This window comes from Melospiza georgiana, chromosome 12 (assembly GCF_028018845.1).
Source record: "Melospiza georgiana isolate bMelGeo1 chromosome 12, bMelGeo1.pri, whole genome shotgun sequence".
NCBI classification, from domain to species: Eukaryota; Metazoa; Chordata; class Aves; order Passeriformes; family Passerellidae; genus Melospiza; species Melospiza georgiana.
The window spans coordinates 8993201-9010054 of NC_080441.1; the positions used below are offsets into that span (position 1 = coordinate 8993201).

At 48.8% G+C, this 16854-nt stretch overlaps 3 protein-coding genes and 1 non-coding gene across 4 annotated transcripts; 1 reads left to right on the forward strand and 3 right to left on the reverse strand.

The window, feature by feature from the left end:
• Positions 1-2635: 2635 nt before the first annotated feature.
• Positions 2636-4523, forward strand: SOWAHD (sosondowah ankyrin repeat domain family member D). The gene has a single exon (XM_058032578.1). The coding sequence runs from the start codon at positions 2636-2638 to the stop codon at positions 3638-3640; it is 1005 nt and encodes a 334-aa protein (XP_057888561.1). The 3' UTR covers positions 3641-4523.
• Positions 4524-7775: 3252 nt separating this feature from the next.
• On the reverse strand, positions 7776-9755 carry RPL39 (ribosomal protein L39). Its single transcript, XM_058032585.1, has 3 exons — positions 9646-9755; positions 9344-9447; positions 7776-8079 (listed from the first exon to the last, which is right to left on the reverse strand). Exons 1-3 carry the CDS (start codon positions 9646-9648, stop codon positions 8031-8033), a joined length of 156 nt encoding a protein of 51 aa, XP_057888568.1. The 5' UTR covers positions 9649-9755; the 3' UTR covers positions 7776-8030.
• LOC131088749 (small nucleolar RNA SNORA69) lies at positions 8196-8323 on the reverse strand. The gene has a single exon (XR_009115166.1). It is a non-coding gene; the product is annotated as a small nucleolar RNA SNORA69 (small nucleolar RNA).
• Positions 9756-10538: 783 nt separating the features above from the next.
• Positions 10539-16828, reverse strand: UPF3B (UPF3B regulator of nonsense mediated mRNA decay). Its single transcript, XM_058032574.1, has 10 exons — positions 16634-16828; positions 16317-16423; positions 16098-16204; positions 15284-15382; positions 14826-14936; positions 14092-14135; positions 13325-13513; positions 12682-12833; positions 11678-11990; positions 10539-10846 (listed from the first exon to the last, which is right to left on the reverse strand). The coding sequence occupies exons 1-10, from the start codon at positions 16811-16813 to the stop codon at positions 10700-10702; spliced, it is 1449 nt and encodes a 482-aa protein (XP_057888557.1). The 5' UTR covers positions 16814-16828; the 3' UTR covers positions 10539-10699.
• Between the last annotated feature and the right edge of the window lie 26 nt (positions 16829-16854).

Below are 16854 nucleotides of genomic sequence, written 5' to 3' on the forward strand. Positions count from 1 at the left end.
GTGAGGAGCGGGGCCGCCGGTCCCTCCCCGCAGCAGCCCGCGATGGTGCAGCCCGGGCTGCGGGCGGGGCGGGCGGAGGTTCGGGGCGGTGGCTGAGGGGCCAGGCGAGCGCCGAGCCCCGGCCAGGGGGTACCGAGCTCCGGCCCGCCGGGTCCCCTGCCTGACCCGCGGGCTGCCCGGCCGCCTCCGCCGCACCCCGGGCCCTGCCCGCTCCCAGCGCGGGGAGCTGTTCCCCGCCGCCTCCTCAGGAGGGCCCAGGGGGGCCCGTCCCGGTGCCCTGCGGCCCCTACGGTAGCACGGGCCGGGGCCGAGCCGGGCAGCCCCGAGGCTGGGCTGGGGTTCGCGGTTCGGGTCCGATCAGGTTCCCCGGGCTCAGCAGGGTTGCTGTTTCAAGCGCAATGTCCGTGCGGTTCGCACTTGCCCTGCCCCAGGTCCCAGGACGGTTCGCGCCCGCCCGGGCCCCGGCTGAGCGCGGCTGTGCCCGGTTCCCTCCTGTGGCACCGCCGCTCCTGCCCGGCCCCGGTGCAGCCTCAGCTCCCGGCCGGTCTGAGCACTGCTGCAGCACAAAGCTGGTGCCGCTTGGGTTTCCCTTCATGTGATGGCAGCACAAGCACCAAACGAGGCTGAGGGTAACTCAGTCCTTCCCCAGAGTAACTGTCCTGGCCCCTGGACTCCCGAGTGAAGTCCCCGAGGTTGTCACCCTGATTTTATCATGGTCAGAGCTCACCAGTGTGTCCAGTCAGTCCCTAATGCAGCCATGGCCGCGGTGGCCCTGAATGGGAGGCTTGTTTTGCACCATTAATGCGTTCATTCCCAAGAGCAGCTCATTTCCCTCCTTGTTTTCCCCGGATGCCACCCAAGTGTTTTCAACTGTTCACCAGGATCTCATGGCTGTGTGGTTCAAGTTCTCTGCCTCCCTGAGCCCACAGAAGCCACCAAAATCCAGTGACAAAATCAGGCAGCTCCAGAAAGGGAACAAGGGGGCAATTATGTTTTTACCACCAGTTGTTTGGGGTTTGAGACTACACCAACTCCTCACACATCCCAGAAAAACTGGTCCAAGTGGTTGGAAAAAGGCAAAGGCCCTCAAGGCTGACGACCAGCTCAGGGCAAGTCAGAGCAGGGCTAAAGCTTAGGGAAGGCAAAGAAAAAAGCTTCAAGGGGCTGTTGTGGCTTTTAGCTGCCTGACCAGCTGCAAAACCACCTGGTGACAGTTCAGCCACGGGTGTCAGAGCAGTCATGGATAAGAAACTTCTGGAGAGATAGAGAACTGGGAAGAATTTGCAGCAGAAGAACTAGTCCTGATTGATAACAAAATTAGGGTACAGACTACTGGCTGCAGCTGCCAGCAACACCAGGCATGGGCTGTACTACAAAGGAGATTATGGCAAGAGAGAAAGGCCAAATTCCCAGTGGGATGAAACATTGGGTGGCAAGGAGCCAAACAGTGTCCCAGGCTGGGCTTCCCTTACATCAGAGAAACCCACCAGCCGCTGGAACATGGGCTCTGGGGGCAGTAACCTGGGCCTTCCTGAGCACAGCATCGAGGACAAGCATTGCAGCCATGGGGGGCTGTTTCAGGGGGGCTGTAAGGCAATTGCTTCAGTGAGACAACCTTGGGGTGCTGCTGGGGTCAGAGGAAGTGTCCTGGGACCAGTGTCGTGGATTTACACACACCAGACAATGAAACAGGGTCTGACCCTGCTAAGAATGCTGGGTTCAAGTGAATGTTTCCAATGAGTCTTTTGTTAGTTCTTTGGTTACAGCTCAGGCTGGTGCTTCCAGAGAGAGACCCCTACCCCAATTCACACCTCTCAGTTATACCCCTGACACTCATCACCCAACCCAAGTCAATCACTAAATTCTGGTTGGCAGTATCTTGATTTCTTGCTGGGTTTCACTGGAGCTGGGCTGGCTGCCTTCTGATGTTCCCTTATTCTCCTGGGATTGTCTCCTTGGCCCTTATCACCTCCATTCTGCTCATATCTGCTGAATTCCAAGACTGTTGTGTTAGCAGCATCATTTTATCAAAAGTTTATGTTTGGTCAGCTCTTACGGCCTAAAGCTTTGGCTGCTTCAGGTGCTAATGCTGAGCCAGCAGTGCTAAAGGAGACTGTTCAGGCCGGAGAATACAGTTCAGCAATTTCTGCTGTAGCGTCAGCACTGAGCTGCCCGGGACCCCCGTGCCTCCGTCTGGCCCCGCGGTTCTGCACGCTCCCTGTATTCACGCTCCTTCTTTGTATTCCCACACTTGCCTGTATTCCCGCACCCTGTCTGTGTTCCCACACACTCCCTGTATTCCCGCACGTTCCCTGTATTCCTACACTCTCTCTGTATTCCCGCATTTTCCCTCTATTCGTACCCGTTCCCGCAGCCCGGCCGCGCTCGCTCGGTGCCGGCTCAGGGGAGCGTGTCGGTCGGTGTGGGCAGAGCCGGCCGCGTTCGAGCCGTGCCTCACGGACACAGCGTGAGCGGGCAAAGGTCACCGCACCGCCCCGCCGCCGCCATGCCCCGCCGCCGTGCGGATCGGTTCCTCCTTCGCCCGGCACCGGCAGGGGAAGCGCGGGGTGAGTGCCGGGCAGCGTGAGCCGTGCCAGGCTGGGGAGCTGGGGACAGCCCTGCGAGAGGCACCGCCATGGCCCGGCAGGAGCGGGACAGGGGCGAGGCAGAGCAGAAGGTAGCTGGCATCTCCCGGAGGTTCACCTTCCTGGATGGCGCCCAGCCCCGAGCGGGCGGCCCGGCCCGCGGCTCCCATCTCCGGCCAGCCACGCTGGAGCGTTTCCATGCGCCGCAGAAGACGGACACCAACAAAAGCACCAACTGGAGCAGGCACAGCCTGGGGAGCTGGGGTAGGACTTCAGGCAGGTTCTCCGTTAGCCCCAGCAGTATCCGGAGGAAGGAGCTGAAGGAAATCATCCTGCAGAGCAACAGCCCTGGCAGCACCTTGCGGTTTGCCACTGCCCAGAAGACATCCAGCAGCAGCAGTGTTCCTGCAGGGCTGCACCAAGAGCAGAAGCCTGAGCAGAGCCCTGATCTGCTGCCCCTTGTCCTTGATCCCCTGGAGCACGCGTGGCTGCTGACGGTGGCCGAGGGCGATGCGGACAGCATCATCAAGCTGCTGGACCTGGATCCCAGCCTGCTGACCAGGAGAGACTTTGTGACAGGCTTCACCGCTCTCCACTGGCTTGCCAAGCATGGCCACCATGAGAGCTTCATCCAGGTCATCTCCCACGCCCAGAAGAAAGGCTACCCTGTGAACATGAACATCCCCACAGCCAGCGGCGGGCTCACCCCTTTGCACCTGGCCGCCTTGCAGGGACACGAGGTGCTCATCAAGGTGCTGGTGGGAGCTTACGGGGCAGACACCACCTGCAGGGACCACAACGGGCGCAAGGCTTGGCAGTACCTGCCAGCACACACCTCCAGGGACCTGAAGGAGCTGGCAGGGGCCTTGGAGGAGGATTTGGTCCAGCTGCACTCCCACAACACCAACAACAACTGTAAGTCATCCAGAGAGGCTGGGGCAGGGCAGGACTGTGTGGACTCTGGGGCTGAGGGAAAAGCTGCCCAGCACTCCTGGGGCCTGTCGACCCTGCGAGGCTTTGTTAGACAGGCCTTTGCTTTCTTCCATGAGCGCTGAAGCTCTCCTGCCTCCATTCACCAGTAAACCCATGCTGGATAGCAGCTGGAAAAGCCTGCAGGGAGCTGAGAACTTGGCTACTCAAAATCCTGCCCAAGTGAGGGTTAAGCCATGGCACCATGGCCACCCTGGGTCTTGTGGTCTTTTGGGGCCATTCCAGTGGCTGTGTGGAGCACCATGGCCATTGGGAGCAGTACCTTGGGACAGCCCTTCCAAAAAACTGCCTGTCTGCAAAGGGGATTGTGCTCTGTGCCCCCATGGATGGGGACTCCTTGCTGCATCCCAACAGATAACCATGGTCGGGGCTCACGTGTCAGCTGTGCTGTGGGGAGCTGCTCCAACACCCTGTGTGCCCACCATGGATAGTCAGGAGGATGCTGACCCACCGTGTGTGGATTTCATGCTGCAAACACCTTCCAGCTTCCTCTGAGGTCTCCTGATCTCTGCCATATGCACCTTCTCTGGGTTGATGTTTGTTTATGACAGCTGATTATAAAGGTGATTCTCAGTGGAGTAAGGGCTAAGGGCCCTGTTAGAAGACTCCAGGCCAAGAAAAGCCTTTCAAAATGCAAAACAACTCACACTGGCAGCCCTTCCCTTGAGATCCTTTCCCAGGAAGCCTGAAATGCTCATCCTCATTAGGAATGAGGGCCAGAGCAAAGGAGGCAGGAAGGACACAAGGGAGGCTGCATGTGGTGGCCCCTGTGGGGATTAGAGTTCAGGAACAGCTCTGCAAAGATGATTCATCCTCAGAAACTGTGGAAAAGGTATGTGAAGTCTGTGAGATTGAGATTATTTTTATTGCTACTGAGGTAATGCTCAAAAATGAAACTGATGAACATTGCTGAAGCAGCATAACAGTGCATGTATGTCTGTCACTGCATTAAAAGGGCAAAGCCTCTGCTCGCCTGTTTGTGTTTTGTTCACTAAGTGAAGTTCTGCCCTGATGATTTCAACTTGCTTTTTACATTCTCAAAAGCCAGTACTGCTTCAAAATATCTTCAGAAAAACAACAGCCCCTTCCTCTTTCTAATCAGCATGAGACTATTCCTACGCCCTGAAATAGCAGTTGTGTTTCAGAAGTGGTTCTCAGACAGGAACTGGAGAGTTTCTGTTCCCCAGGGCAGCCCTTGCAGGGACAACTCCTTTAGGGGGGCAGTTGTGCTTTTCTTTCCAGCTGCCTTTCAGGGGGCCTGCAGGGTGACTGAGGGACTCAGGGTGATCTGGCCTGGCTACACAGGTGCATCTGCATCTTGATGCAGAAAGACACACAGGTGACATCCTCTGGGGAACTAGAGCTGGGGGGTTTCACAGATCCTGAGCAAACTCCAGTTATATTCAGACTGTGTTTTGAAATGCTGCTTGGACACCAAACTAACCCAGTCCACAGTAATGACATGTGGAAGAGCAGCCTCCACATGAGTGAGCAGGGATCTAGTGACTGGATAATGCCCAGTCCAGGTGCCTGGGTGTGTCTGGACATCTTAATCCCTGAGGTGAGTAGCAGATACATACAAAACACACTTGAACTAGGTTTAATGCCCAATCTACAATGCTTTAGCTCTAATAGGTTGAAGATGTTGGCAATGCAGCTCCTTCTGGAACTGCTGTGGCCATGTCCATGCCATGGGAGAGCAGGCTGGCTTCTCACCAGTCTGTTCATGCCAGCACAAACTCCATGAACAGCACTGGTGTCAAGCTCTGGTAACCAAAGTGCTGTTGATAAGACAGACAGGACTGAAAAAATATTGTTTTTACCTATTAGTCTTCTGTTACCCTTTCACAGCTGTCAGGGAAGGGGCACAGGATGGCTCTTACATCCTCCTCTGAGTAAGGCACAGAGTAAACAGTGGAATTGAGAATTTCCTTGAAGGAGCCATTTCCTTGGCAATAGTACCTGTGGCTTAGTCACGCTCCACCCAGAAACACGGACTTAAATGTTCCATTTGCAAGTAAAATTTGGCTGACAAATGCTGCACCTAAATACCACAACATGATTTTCAGTTATTACCTCCTGTTGAGAGATAACCAAAACCCCCTTAAGAAAGCTTTTGCCCTCATCCTTTGGTCATGGGTTTGACCCAGTATTCTGTGCTGAGACAAATTAGGTGGGGACTTCAGAGCAGAATCAGAACCCTGCTTCTCTAGATGTGTTACAACATCCTCACCATGTCACCCCCTGCCCTGGGTGGGTCCCTTTCCACTGAGCAAAAAAAAAATTTCCTTCCAGTGAGCCACCCCTTTGTCTCACTGGGTTCATTTTCATACTTACAGAAAGGCAGCTGATTTGGATACAAAGACATGTTTAGAAAAATATTCCTCAAGTATACAATCAGCTCCAACTTTGCTTTTCACTCAGAAAACAAAGCATATCCACCAAAATCAATGGACTACAATATCCAAATTTTTTTTCCTCTTTAAAGCTTCTGTTGATGTGTTTTCATGTGTTAGCTCAGTTCTGCAGAGATTCCTGATCCCCTCTCACAGGGAGGAGAGGGCAAACAGAGCTGCCACAGATAACAGAAAACATTCAAACCCAGAGATATCTGTTTGCTTAAGGTTCTGCAGAGGATTGATTTTAACCCAAGTTCAGTTTGTACTAAATTAACTTTGTGTTATCCCTTAATGTCCAGCTTTAAAAGCAGATTCAAATAGGGAAAATAATACAAGGAGTTATTTTCCAAAACAGTTCCTTAGTAGAAGCTACTTCCACCTAATATTAGTCATGATAGTAATAGGGAAACTTTCTAATAAATAGTAATAAATTGTCCAATCTGTTGCTCAGGAAAGTTTTCCCACAAATGCCATGGAAAAAAACTGTCTTTCCATTCTCAAGCCCATAAAATTGCTGTTTGCCTCCTCAGCCAGATCCCCATAGACACAATTACAGAGAAACTCTGTGAGCAGCTTTGCCTGCCAGCAATGATGTGGAGGCTGGAGGAGGTAAGCTGGATGCCAAGGCAGAACTCCAGTCCTCAGCAGAGCTGTTATTTCCTGAACACTCACTTCAAAGAGTGCAGGAAAGCTTTAAAAATCATTGAGGCCAGAGTGGCTGCAGCACACGAGCCTCTGTTCCAACACCTCTGGCATTGCTGTTTGCTGCTTTCCTGCTGCATGACTTACTGCTTCCCCCTGATGATGGAGCCCAGACTCTTTCCAGACAGGATAAGGAGCTGGAGGATACCACTGAAGTATCCTGAGGTTGGTAAAAATCCCAGCCTTGCTCACCCTGACTTACAGAACCCTGCAGCACACCTTAGGAAGGAGGCACCTCATGACCTCTGAGTGAGATGTGTATTTCTCTGAGCATTTTCCTGTTTGGCACATGCTGCACCCAGTTATTTGCTCAGAGTTGCAATACAAGAGACATAAATCTATTTACCCTCAGTGTGAAAAGCAGCAACCCAGAAGGTAGGGCAGTCTGAAGCCTCCTCAGGAAGTGCCTCTCAGGACAGACCCACGGGCTGAGGCTGAAGGCAGGAATGAAGCAGCACCTTGGCAGCCCTCAGTGCCAGGATGGGCTTGGCCACAGCCCAGGACAGGCTCACAGCAGCAGGGATTTCCTGCTGAGCAGAGCAGCCACCCCAGAGGGGACTGGGTGCAGAGCCACAGCTCCTCCTTCACTTCCCTGCAGTAAATTGGTTTCACAGGCCCCAGCAGAGAATACCAGCACAGGGGAGCTGGAGTGCCAGAGACCTTTAATCCCCTTTTTCCTCTCACTTTTTTTAAACAGCTGCAAACTTTCCTTTTGAGCCCCATCTTAAATTTCTACCTGTCTGCTCAGAATGTTTCATACTAAGGTGCACTGGTGGCTGGTGTTGATTTATCAAACCAACACAGACTCCCCAACAAAACTCATGTTATTTAATATTCTAGGGAGTACACAGACATTATGCACTGCACTCTACAGTACTGCATTTTGCAAGAGATTTTCTTCAGGTCTGATTTTGATTTTTTTTAAAATTGGTACTTTGCTCCTGAAGGTTTACAGTCAGTGAAAAGGAAGACAGAGCCTACTCTACCTGAACAGAGCTGCCAAGGTTCCTCATATTAAGTAAGATTTTGACTAACATTATCATTAATTTGATTGTTACAATCCCACCACATCCATACAAAATGATTTCCAAAACCAAAATCATTCAGGTCCATATTTATTAGTAAGCCTGTGCAGTGCCAATGCTCACGGTGATGCCTGAAAGAACACTAATAGAACACAGTCTCCATGTTTCAGATACAAAGATTTTCCCAGTTAACATCAACATCCCAGACCAGCTTATAAAAACCCCACACTGGGGACTGCACTCCAGCACCACAGAAGGAATGACTTGAGGCTGTTATGGATCTGACACAGAAAGACCAATGTTCATTAGAGCTCCTGGGACAGTCTCTCTTACAAGCCCAGTTTGGTCCTCCTCCAGTGCCTCCTTTTGGAGTTGTACCTAAGACAAAAACAGAGTGAATTAGCAAAGTGCACACACACATTAGTTAAACATGAAAGCAGAACAGCACGTGGAAGAAGTCTCCTCCATGAAAGCACATTAATTTGTAAGCATGTACTTGTCCATGTTAAGAACAAATGCTTTCACCAGGGTGTGGGTGAAAGCACAGTGTTAACACAGTTGCTCTCAGCAGGAAAATGGCAGCACTCCCACAGCAGGAAGCACTGCAATTGCAGCCTGCTTTAACACAAAGCTTGGACAGAACCCATGGCCCAGCTGCCCAAGCCAGGAGACAAAAATCCATGATTTTTTCCTATGGTCAAGTATTTCAGAGTACTGCAATTCAGCTGAAACAGAACCCAGCTGTAACCTGGCACGTGGCAGACAAGGATCCAGCTGAGTGCAAAAACCACTGATCCCACCTAGAAACAAGCTGGGAGCAGCTACAGAACAGAACCCAGCAATATTGTGCTGGGTCACTGCCTGTGCCAGCCAGTGCTGCTGCTGCTGATACTCTCCTCACTGCTTAGGAGTAAAGAGAGAAAGAGGGAAATCTGCTGCCTTCAAAAGCCCAGGTGAAGGTGTGTATGAAATAAAAATATGCTGCAGTTTTCAACCAGAGGGTTTGGACAAGCATGACCATGCATGCCACATGTGCACCCAGCATTTCCCTAAGCACAGTGCTCGAGAACAAACACAACAGGAAAGCAAGGAACTATGACAAATTCATTCTACAGTCAGGTGCCAAGCATTTCATACTATCAATCTGACTTCCCATACACCCAACAAGTCCTTTGCTTCCTTTGTTGCTCCCTGAATCTCAGAGCTCCCATGCTCAGGACCCATTCCTTGAAAATGCAGGAGCCCAGAGGGGCAGCTATGAGAGAAGACAGGAATTGGGAAGGGGAACGTCATGAACAGAAAAGCTATCAGGGAACAAAATCTGGAATAAATCATCCACACGTACAGTTCAGGTTTTCACTTTACATATACCACTGCTGAACGCGTGTGGATACCTGCAGAGCACCGGTGCAAAACCATTACAAAAAACACTGGCACGGAAGCCTCGGCTTCTCTCCCATTCCTGCAGGGCCTCCCGGGCACAAACAGCGCCTTGGCCGGCACACACCGCGCTCCGGCCGGCACAAACAGCGCCTTGGCCGGCACACACCGCGCTCCGGCCGGCACAAGCGCCAGCAGCTCCCGCCCTCGGCCCGGCCCGGCCCGGCCCGGCCCGTCCAGGCCGCCCGGCCGAGCTCCTCACCTGATCTTATTGCCGGTTTTCATGCGAATCCACTGCGGGATGGGCCGGTTCTGCTTCTGCTTCTTGGCGAGGAAGCGCTTGATCTTGAATGTCTTGTGCGACGACTGCAAGAGAGCGCAGCGGTCAGTGCCTCACCCAGCCCCGGCACAGCCGCCAGGCCTCGGCCAGCGGGGAACGCCGCCCCCGGCTCCCTCCCGCTCCCTCCGCCCCGCGGCCCGCCCGCCGGGACCCCCGAGCGCAGCGGCCTCGGGGAGAGGGCTCGGGGCGCGGCGGGAGGGCGCGGATGGCGGCGGATGTCTCACCATGGCGCGGAGCGGTGCAGCGTCCCGGCGATGGCGGCGTCCGAGGAGGCGGAAAGGGCGGAGCGGCGGCGGCGGCGCGGGCGCAGCGCCCCCTGCCGGCCCGGCGGCCCCGCACGCACAGAGGATCGGCTGCGGCCCAGCGAGTTTGTGCGAGTTTATTTGGGTTTAGTACAAAAAACAGCTATGGCTAAAATTCGCTAGCTTGGGAGGACCTGCTACTGGCGAAGTCCCGTTCTGGGCTGTAAAACAATACTTCAAGTTATGAGGGAAGAGGCAGCAGTTGGGAAACTTTTCAGACTCGAGTGAAGGGAAGATGCTGGAAAAGAACAGGATGCCCAAACCAGCTACATTTGATGAAAAATAAGCATTTCAATGTAGGGAGACTTTACATGAAAATTTTTCAAGTCATATTCAACTATTAAGCCAGCTTATTCATACACTCCAACTTAAGTTACTTTATCCAGAGAACCACTGAAGAGGACGGTCTCTCCCTAACATGGTTACTATGTTCTGCTCCTTGTGTGCCAAAAGGCTCCTATCCACTGGTACCTCAACAGCCCCAGCCTGTGTTTGTGTCTCAGTGCTAGACTGACACACTTCAGCTTTCACTGCCTCACGCAGGAGCACCACAGGACACTGCAACACCTGTGTTAACTCCAGGCAACTCCAAGCTCGCTCTGCTTAAGTGCATCCAACACTGGTTCTAATTGCCTTAGAGTAGAGCTCTGGCTTTTGATCCAGGTGTCATTCCCTCCTGACCACAACTGATTTATTATCAAACTTAAGGCCATGAAGTCTTTCTATTTCGCAAAGATTCTCTTCTCTGCTGTAGTTAGATGCTGGGAAAATAAGTTCAAATAACTGAAAATATTACAATGAGAACACATTTCAAATTTGGAATCTACAACTGAGTTTCTTTAACCAGAAACATCCAACAGCACAATGCCCCCTTTTCTTCCTTTGTTCCTTGTTCGCTCCGAAGGCACTTCTGGATTGCGTAGTACAAGCTCTTTGGCTGCACAGACAGTCAGAACACATAAGGCTGGCACATCAGTCACTCCTCTTCCTTCGTGTGACTGCTCTCACCCTCTTGTTTCTTTTCCACTCCCTGATCTGGGGGTTTTGCAGCATTGTCTTCATACTGACACAATCTGCTCCGGCTTCGGGCCCCGGGCTGGTACAGCTGCATTGCTGGGCGATCCTGAAATAAATCAAAACTATTTAGATTCTTTCAGAACTCCCTGCTCTCAGGGTTATTATGGCTTCATTTCTATGGTATTAGAAATGGCTCAAATTCAAACTTTTCAGGCTAAGTTTAATTATTCCACAGTGGTGGCAAAGTAACTTCAATTGTCCCAAATCAAGGTTGTCTCTGTTGAAAAGCAACGTCCCTGTTCAAACCATAATGAACACTGCTCAGAGTTGAGGTTATTTGTAACGTTTCCTGTTGAGTTCAGCTCACATCCTCTCAGAAGAGAGGCCAACTTCAAAGTTTCAAAACCTTAAATTTCATTTGTTCCTGACCATGTCTTAAGTGATACAGAAAACAACCACAGAGATACTGCAAAACCAGATTTTGTAGAGTACATAGAATTACACTCAAGACATAATTTCTCGAACCTAGAGCACGTGTCATATTCTGCAAGTTGCAGTTTCCTATTTTAAGGAACCTGTTCAATCACACTCCCACTCTGAGATGCATTTTCAGGCATCATAAGATCAGCAGACACAAACAGATTACTGATACTCTACCAACACCTTAAAGAGTTAGCCTATAGCACAAGACAGCAAATAAAAAAGGGATCAGTGTCTTACAACTTAACCCATGTTTTCTTGGATTAGTTCTTATATAGTGATAAGAAATACCACTGTTAAGCAAATTTTAGTGCACATTCCTAGCAATGGCAGCATTTGGTGCAGAACAGGGAGAAGTTTCAACAGAGAAACCATATGGTTATTTCCTTAAAGTGCTTTTATCCTAAAAACCACAGACCCCTAAGAATCAACACATGAATTTAAAGAAATCCAGCACCTTGTTTCTGATACGATCCCTCTTAATTGTATCCTCTTTTTTATCGTCTTTGGTTACTTTCTCAGATTTGTCCGTGCTGCTGGTAAAGTCTGTAAGATCACTTTTCTTTCCCTTTTCTCTGAGTAAGTCTCTCTCCTTTTTCACCTCTTCCTCTTTTCTTCTAAAAACCTTCTCTTTCTCATAGCGCTCTTTCTGCCTCCGACGCTCCTCTTCTTGGCGCCTCAGTTTCTCTCTCTGTGCTCTCTCATATTCTCTGTCTCTGTCAAAATCTCTATCTCGGTCCCTGTAGTCCTTTACACACTCATCTTCTGATCTGTATGAAAACAAAACTGAAAATTAAGCTCAAAAGATTCATCAAACAGAGCTGGGAGATCAATGTAATAGTGGTGTAAATGTGCAATAGGAAGATGACACACTGGCAGGTACTAGGGAGCTCTTGGGAGGCTGTGATAGCCCAAGTCATGCACGACAGCCAGAGAGGACACTGACCACTAGAGCTTCCCAGCCTAATCTCTTCTGGATTTGAAAAAACATCTGAATTTGTCTGTCTTATCTGTATTTCTCACATGGCAGAACTGAACCTCAAACAGATCACGGAGCTGTTGAGAATTACATTTTCCACTTTGACTTTTTACAAGAGTTAGAGGAACTGGTAAGTGGAGAACACCTCTCCTCTTGCCATGGTTATAATAATTATCTCATTGCAAGGAGAGTGCTCACAGCCTGCTGCATTCACCTACACACGGGCTTCCTTAGTGGAGTTCCTATAATGAGCTGTAAAAATATTAAAATCTGTCCACTAATGAAGAATTTCCAGGTAAATCACAGAGCTTTCTGTAATCACGGGGATGTGCACTGGCACAGAGAACACAGCTCATGCCTTATATGAGAAAAAGCATTTGAAAGAAATTTCAAAATATGGTCATGGCAGAGCAGCCTAAGCCTCAGTACAATCAGGAAACAAGTTATAGATACATATATATTTATAGCAAGTACTAGAATACTTTTTTGCCTTCTCTTCTTTTGTCTCCCCATCAGATCGTTTGGCAGATGCACTACTCGCATTTTTTTCCTCCCTCAGAGTCTCTCTTTCCAGTTTCTTGGACTTTTCTTTTCTCTCCAAGTCTTTTTCATCTTTTTCAGGCTTCTTAAGTAGCTACAAAGAAAACAGAAGTCTCAACTAAAAAGCTCACTCTAACACATATTGTCTGGCACAACACCGAAATTGCATCAAAGGAACCACAGGCCAGTAAGAAGTAAACATTAAAGAAATATTACTGCAAATCACAGTATTTCTAAAAGCTGGAGTGTATGAGTAAGCATTATTCACAGAGCAGACTAGGATTTTTCTCCTAAACCAGGCTGTTTTAGAAAGCTTAAAAATAGTCTCCATTCCATAGTGAATTCACAATCCTGTTTACCGCAGCATGTACAACAGTCACATGACAAAAACTTTAAATATTACTATGAAACATTACAGCATGTAAACCTTTACAATGCCTGCTACTGAATATTACAAAAAATTGGTCATTTACTAACACCAAACTCATGACTCTTCACACAATACCCAAAGTACATTTTGAGACTGATATACAAATAATAGGGGAAAGGGAGTGTAACAGTTTATAATAAAGAACTGTTCTAGACCTTAATCTTTGGTTCTTCTTTTGATCTGTCTCTTTCTTTTTCTGGGCATCTGTCTACTTTCTTCAATTTTTCTGCTTCTTTTCTCTTCCTTCTCTCCTCTTCTTTCCATTTTCTTCTTTCTTCTTCTCTTTGTCTTTTTCTTTCTAATTCTCTCCTCCTTCTCTCCTCTCTTTTTTCTTCTCTCAGTCTCTGTGCATGTAAAAACAAAGAGAAAGTGTCTCTCCACAGCAGAAAACATCTCTTTAAGCCATCAAACAACTCACCTCAATGCTGCCTCTATTATAAAAGAAAAAAAAAGACCTGTCATGTCTGTTGTTGTGAACCTGAACATGTTGCAGCAGTATTTTTTTTTACTCATAAGCCTTAATTTGTACTGTCTTAAAAAACTCAAATACATCACTAGGTTCAGCATTTATCATTAAAATTTTAATTAAATCTGCCCCACCTCTGAGTTTCTCCATTGCTAGAAGATCAAATAACATTATGTGCTAGGAGAAAGATCATCTACAAGGACCTCAGCCATATTGCACTAAAAATGGAAGCACTACAATGGAATCTGTTTTGCCAATGCAAAAAGAGGTGTTTTGCTGTGACCAGAATGTACACAAAGCACCACCATTCCAACACTCTACTCCTTTAAAATATATGAACCAGAAGTTGACAGTTTGGGTCAAAAGCTCCTTCTTCAAAAGGAAGGGCAGAAATGTATCAACATACAATGAGCAAATTGTACTGGCATACAAGAAAATTCTGGAGGTAAGTCTTACCTGTTTATTTTTCAAGAAGTTCAGTAAAGGAGTAGTCTTTTTAGCTGGGGAACAGATAAAACAAATATAAACATCTTGCCTTATCCAATACTGCAATACCTACAACAGAGCTCTATATAGAGAAGCAGCCTTACACATTCCCCTGCCTGTCATCTACATTCCCCTTCTCTCATATACAGCAACACAGCAGTGACACAAATATTCCAAATCTATCTCCAAACAGTGGCAACTATTAGGATTCTATAAATTTCTTTAGGGTATTAATAGGATATCCCTTACATCTATCTCTACATTCAGCCTGCATTAGGCTTTTTTCAGACACTCCCATTTTTAAAGAGATCCCTGTAAAATACTTAAAAAGAGCAACCTGGTCATTTTTTGGTGGTATTTACCCAACCACACTATCTCAACTTGTGTCTGCATGGAACACCACTGATCACAGCACTGTGCATTAAACACCATTGCATCTCACTGAAATGCAGCCCCTCCACAGCCTGCTCTGGCTAAACATCTGCAACAGGAAGGAACCTTGTCATCTAAAACCTAAGCCTACAGAAGAATTTACAGCATGGGAACAAAACAAAATACACAATAATATTAGCCTAAATGTTTAACAAATAGTAAGCAGGCACACAAAAGAATTCAGTCTCCTCCAGGCTGAGCTTCAAATTACAAAACATATTTGTTTCTTTGTGATCTAGGAAAATGTAACTATAGTACACAGATTTCCATACCTATTAGCTCTTTGTTTCTTGCCTCTATTTCCTCCAACAAAGTTTCAGGAGTGGAGGTTAATTTTTCATCATCTGCACTGTAACTTTCCAAAAACTTCTTGTATTCTGGATCTACACAGAAGAGAAGGGAAAAAAGGGGAGGGAAAAAAAAGAAGAGATACTGTAGCATGAAAAGTATTTACATCATGCACTGCTCAGTTACATTTACTTCAGCTGGGCTGTTTATATGCCACCTTTGCATAAGTTAGCAGCTCAAATGAGCTGCTGTATTATGTTTGTTTGGGACAATCATATTTAATAGATTTCTAGCTGACAAAGCAGTGCTCATAAACTTCACATATAATTAAGCAAACATTCTATTGGTGGAACTATAGTGTCACAGTAAAAACATTACATTTAAATTACTGCTAAGAGTTACAAGTCTACAAGTGCAAAAACAAACTAGCTTGCTGTTATACCATCTTCAATAGTTCCAGTTTTGGCATCCTTTTTCTTACTCTTCTTTTTTGCAGCTTTTTGGAAAGGTGCAAACTCAACTATGGCAGCATATTCCTGACCTGTTGAGAGAAAAAAATACATTAAAATAAAGATGAAACAGATATAAATTCGATTATATTGTCCATATCTAAAGCAAAAAGGTAAGTCTCACAAGAAATATGCAATACTAGAAGAGACTACTTACACAGCATAAAAACATTATTGTATTTAGAAAACCATTTAATAAAAAAATAAACCACTCTACAGAGAGCAGAATTCATTACCTTAACACTGTCACTATACTAATAAACCAGCAAACTCACAGGCTGACAAGGACATACTAGATTTAAGATTGCCCATGACTGTCAGTTCCACACCTCAGCAGCACCATGTAATGGCCTCATCCTACAGCCTCTACATTCATTGTGCAATAAAGAATATTTTAAGCTAATACAACTGAGGCAAATCTCAATTTTTGACAAAGTATAGTACAATGCAACACATTACAAGCAAGCTTTAAAACTTTATCTTCTGACAAGAACACTACATTTATGGCTGCACGAATGCAGCTCAGTATGGCAAACACAGTGTACACTGCAAACCAGCTCATTTACAGGACTTAGATGTTATCAGATCTATGTATGTACACATTTCTAGGGGTATTGGAACTGTTTTTGAGGCACTAAACCCAAACAAGTCAGACGTGGCTGCTCACACCCACCCCTCCAAAGCTCAGGCAGCACACAGCACAGACAGCAGGGAAGCAGCAGCATGCATCGAGAGCCGTTCACTTACCTTTGTGATCGACAAAAACGTAGCCGTCGAAGCGATCCCTGAAGAGGACGATGTCTTCCTGGTTCTTGAAGTTGATGTAGGCTCTGGAGAACATGTGCGGGTACAAGCTGCAGAGACACAAACCGAGAGCGCTGCGCTGACGAGGCGGCGGCGCCACTGCGGCCCGGCTGGCGGTAGCGGCGGCTCCCGGGAGCGCCCGGACCGGGCAGGCGGCCGTACCTGGAGTCGTTGGCGAAGAACTCGAAGTAGTCGTGCTCGGGCAGAGGCTGCAGGTGCTCCTCCAGCTGCTCCTTCGTCAGGCTGGGCGGCAGCCGGCGGATCACCACCTGCGGCACGGCAGGAGCGGCGCTCAGGGCGGCGGCAGCGCCCGGGACGAGTCATTACCGCGCCTCCCCCAACACGTCCCGTCCCAGGAGGGCCCCGCAAGCGGCCCGTTAGCGGGGCAAGGTCCCGTTACAGAGGGAGGAGGGGCCCGTTACAGAGGGTGAGCCCCGTTACCGGGGAGGGCGCCGTTCCCGGCAGCGCGCAGGCCCCACCTTGCTGAGCGTCTCCTTCTTGTCCTTGGGCCGCTCCAGGCGATCGAGCTCGGCGGTGCCGGCTCTGCCGTCCGTGCCGGCGGCGGGGCCCGAGCCCGGTCCCGCGGGCAGCAGCACGCCCGGCCCGGCGGAGGCCCCGCGCCGCTCCTTGGGCCTGGCGTTCTCCTTGTCCTCCTTCATCCCGATCCCGATCCTGACTCCGGCCCGGGCTGCGCCGCGCG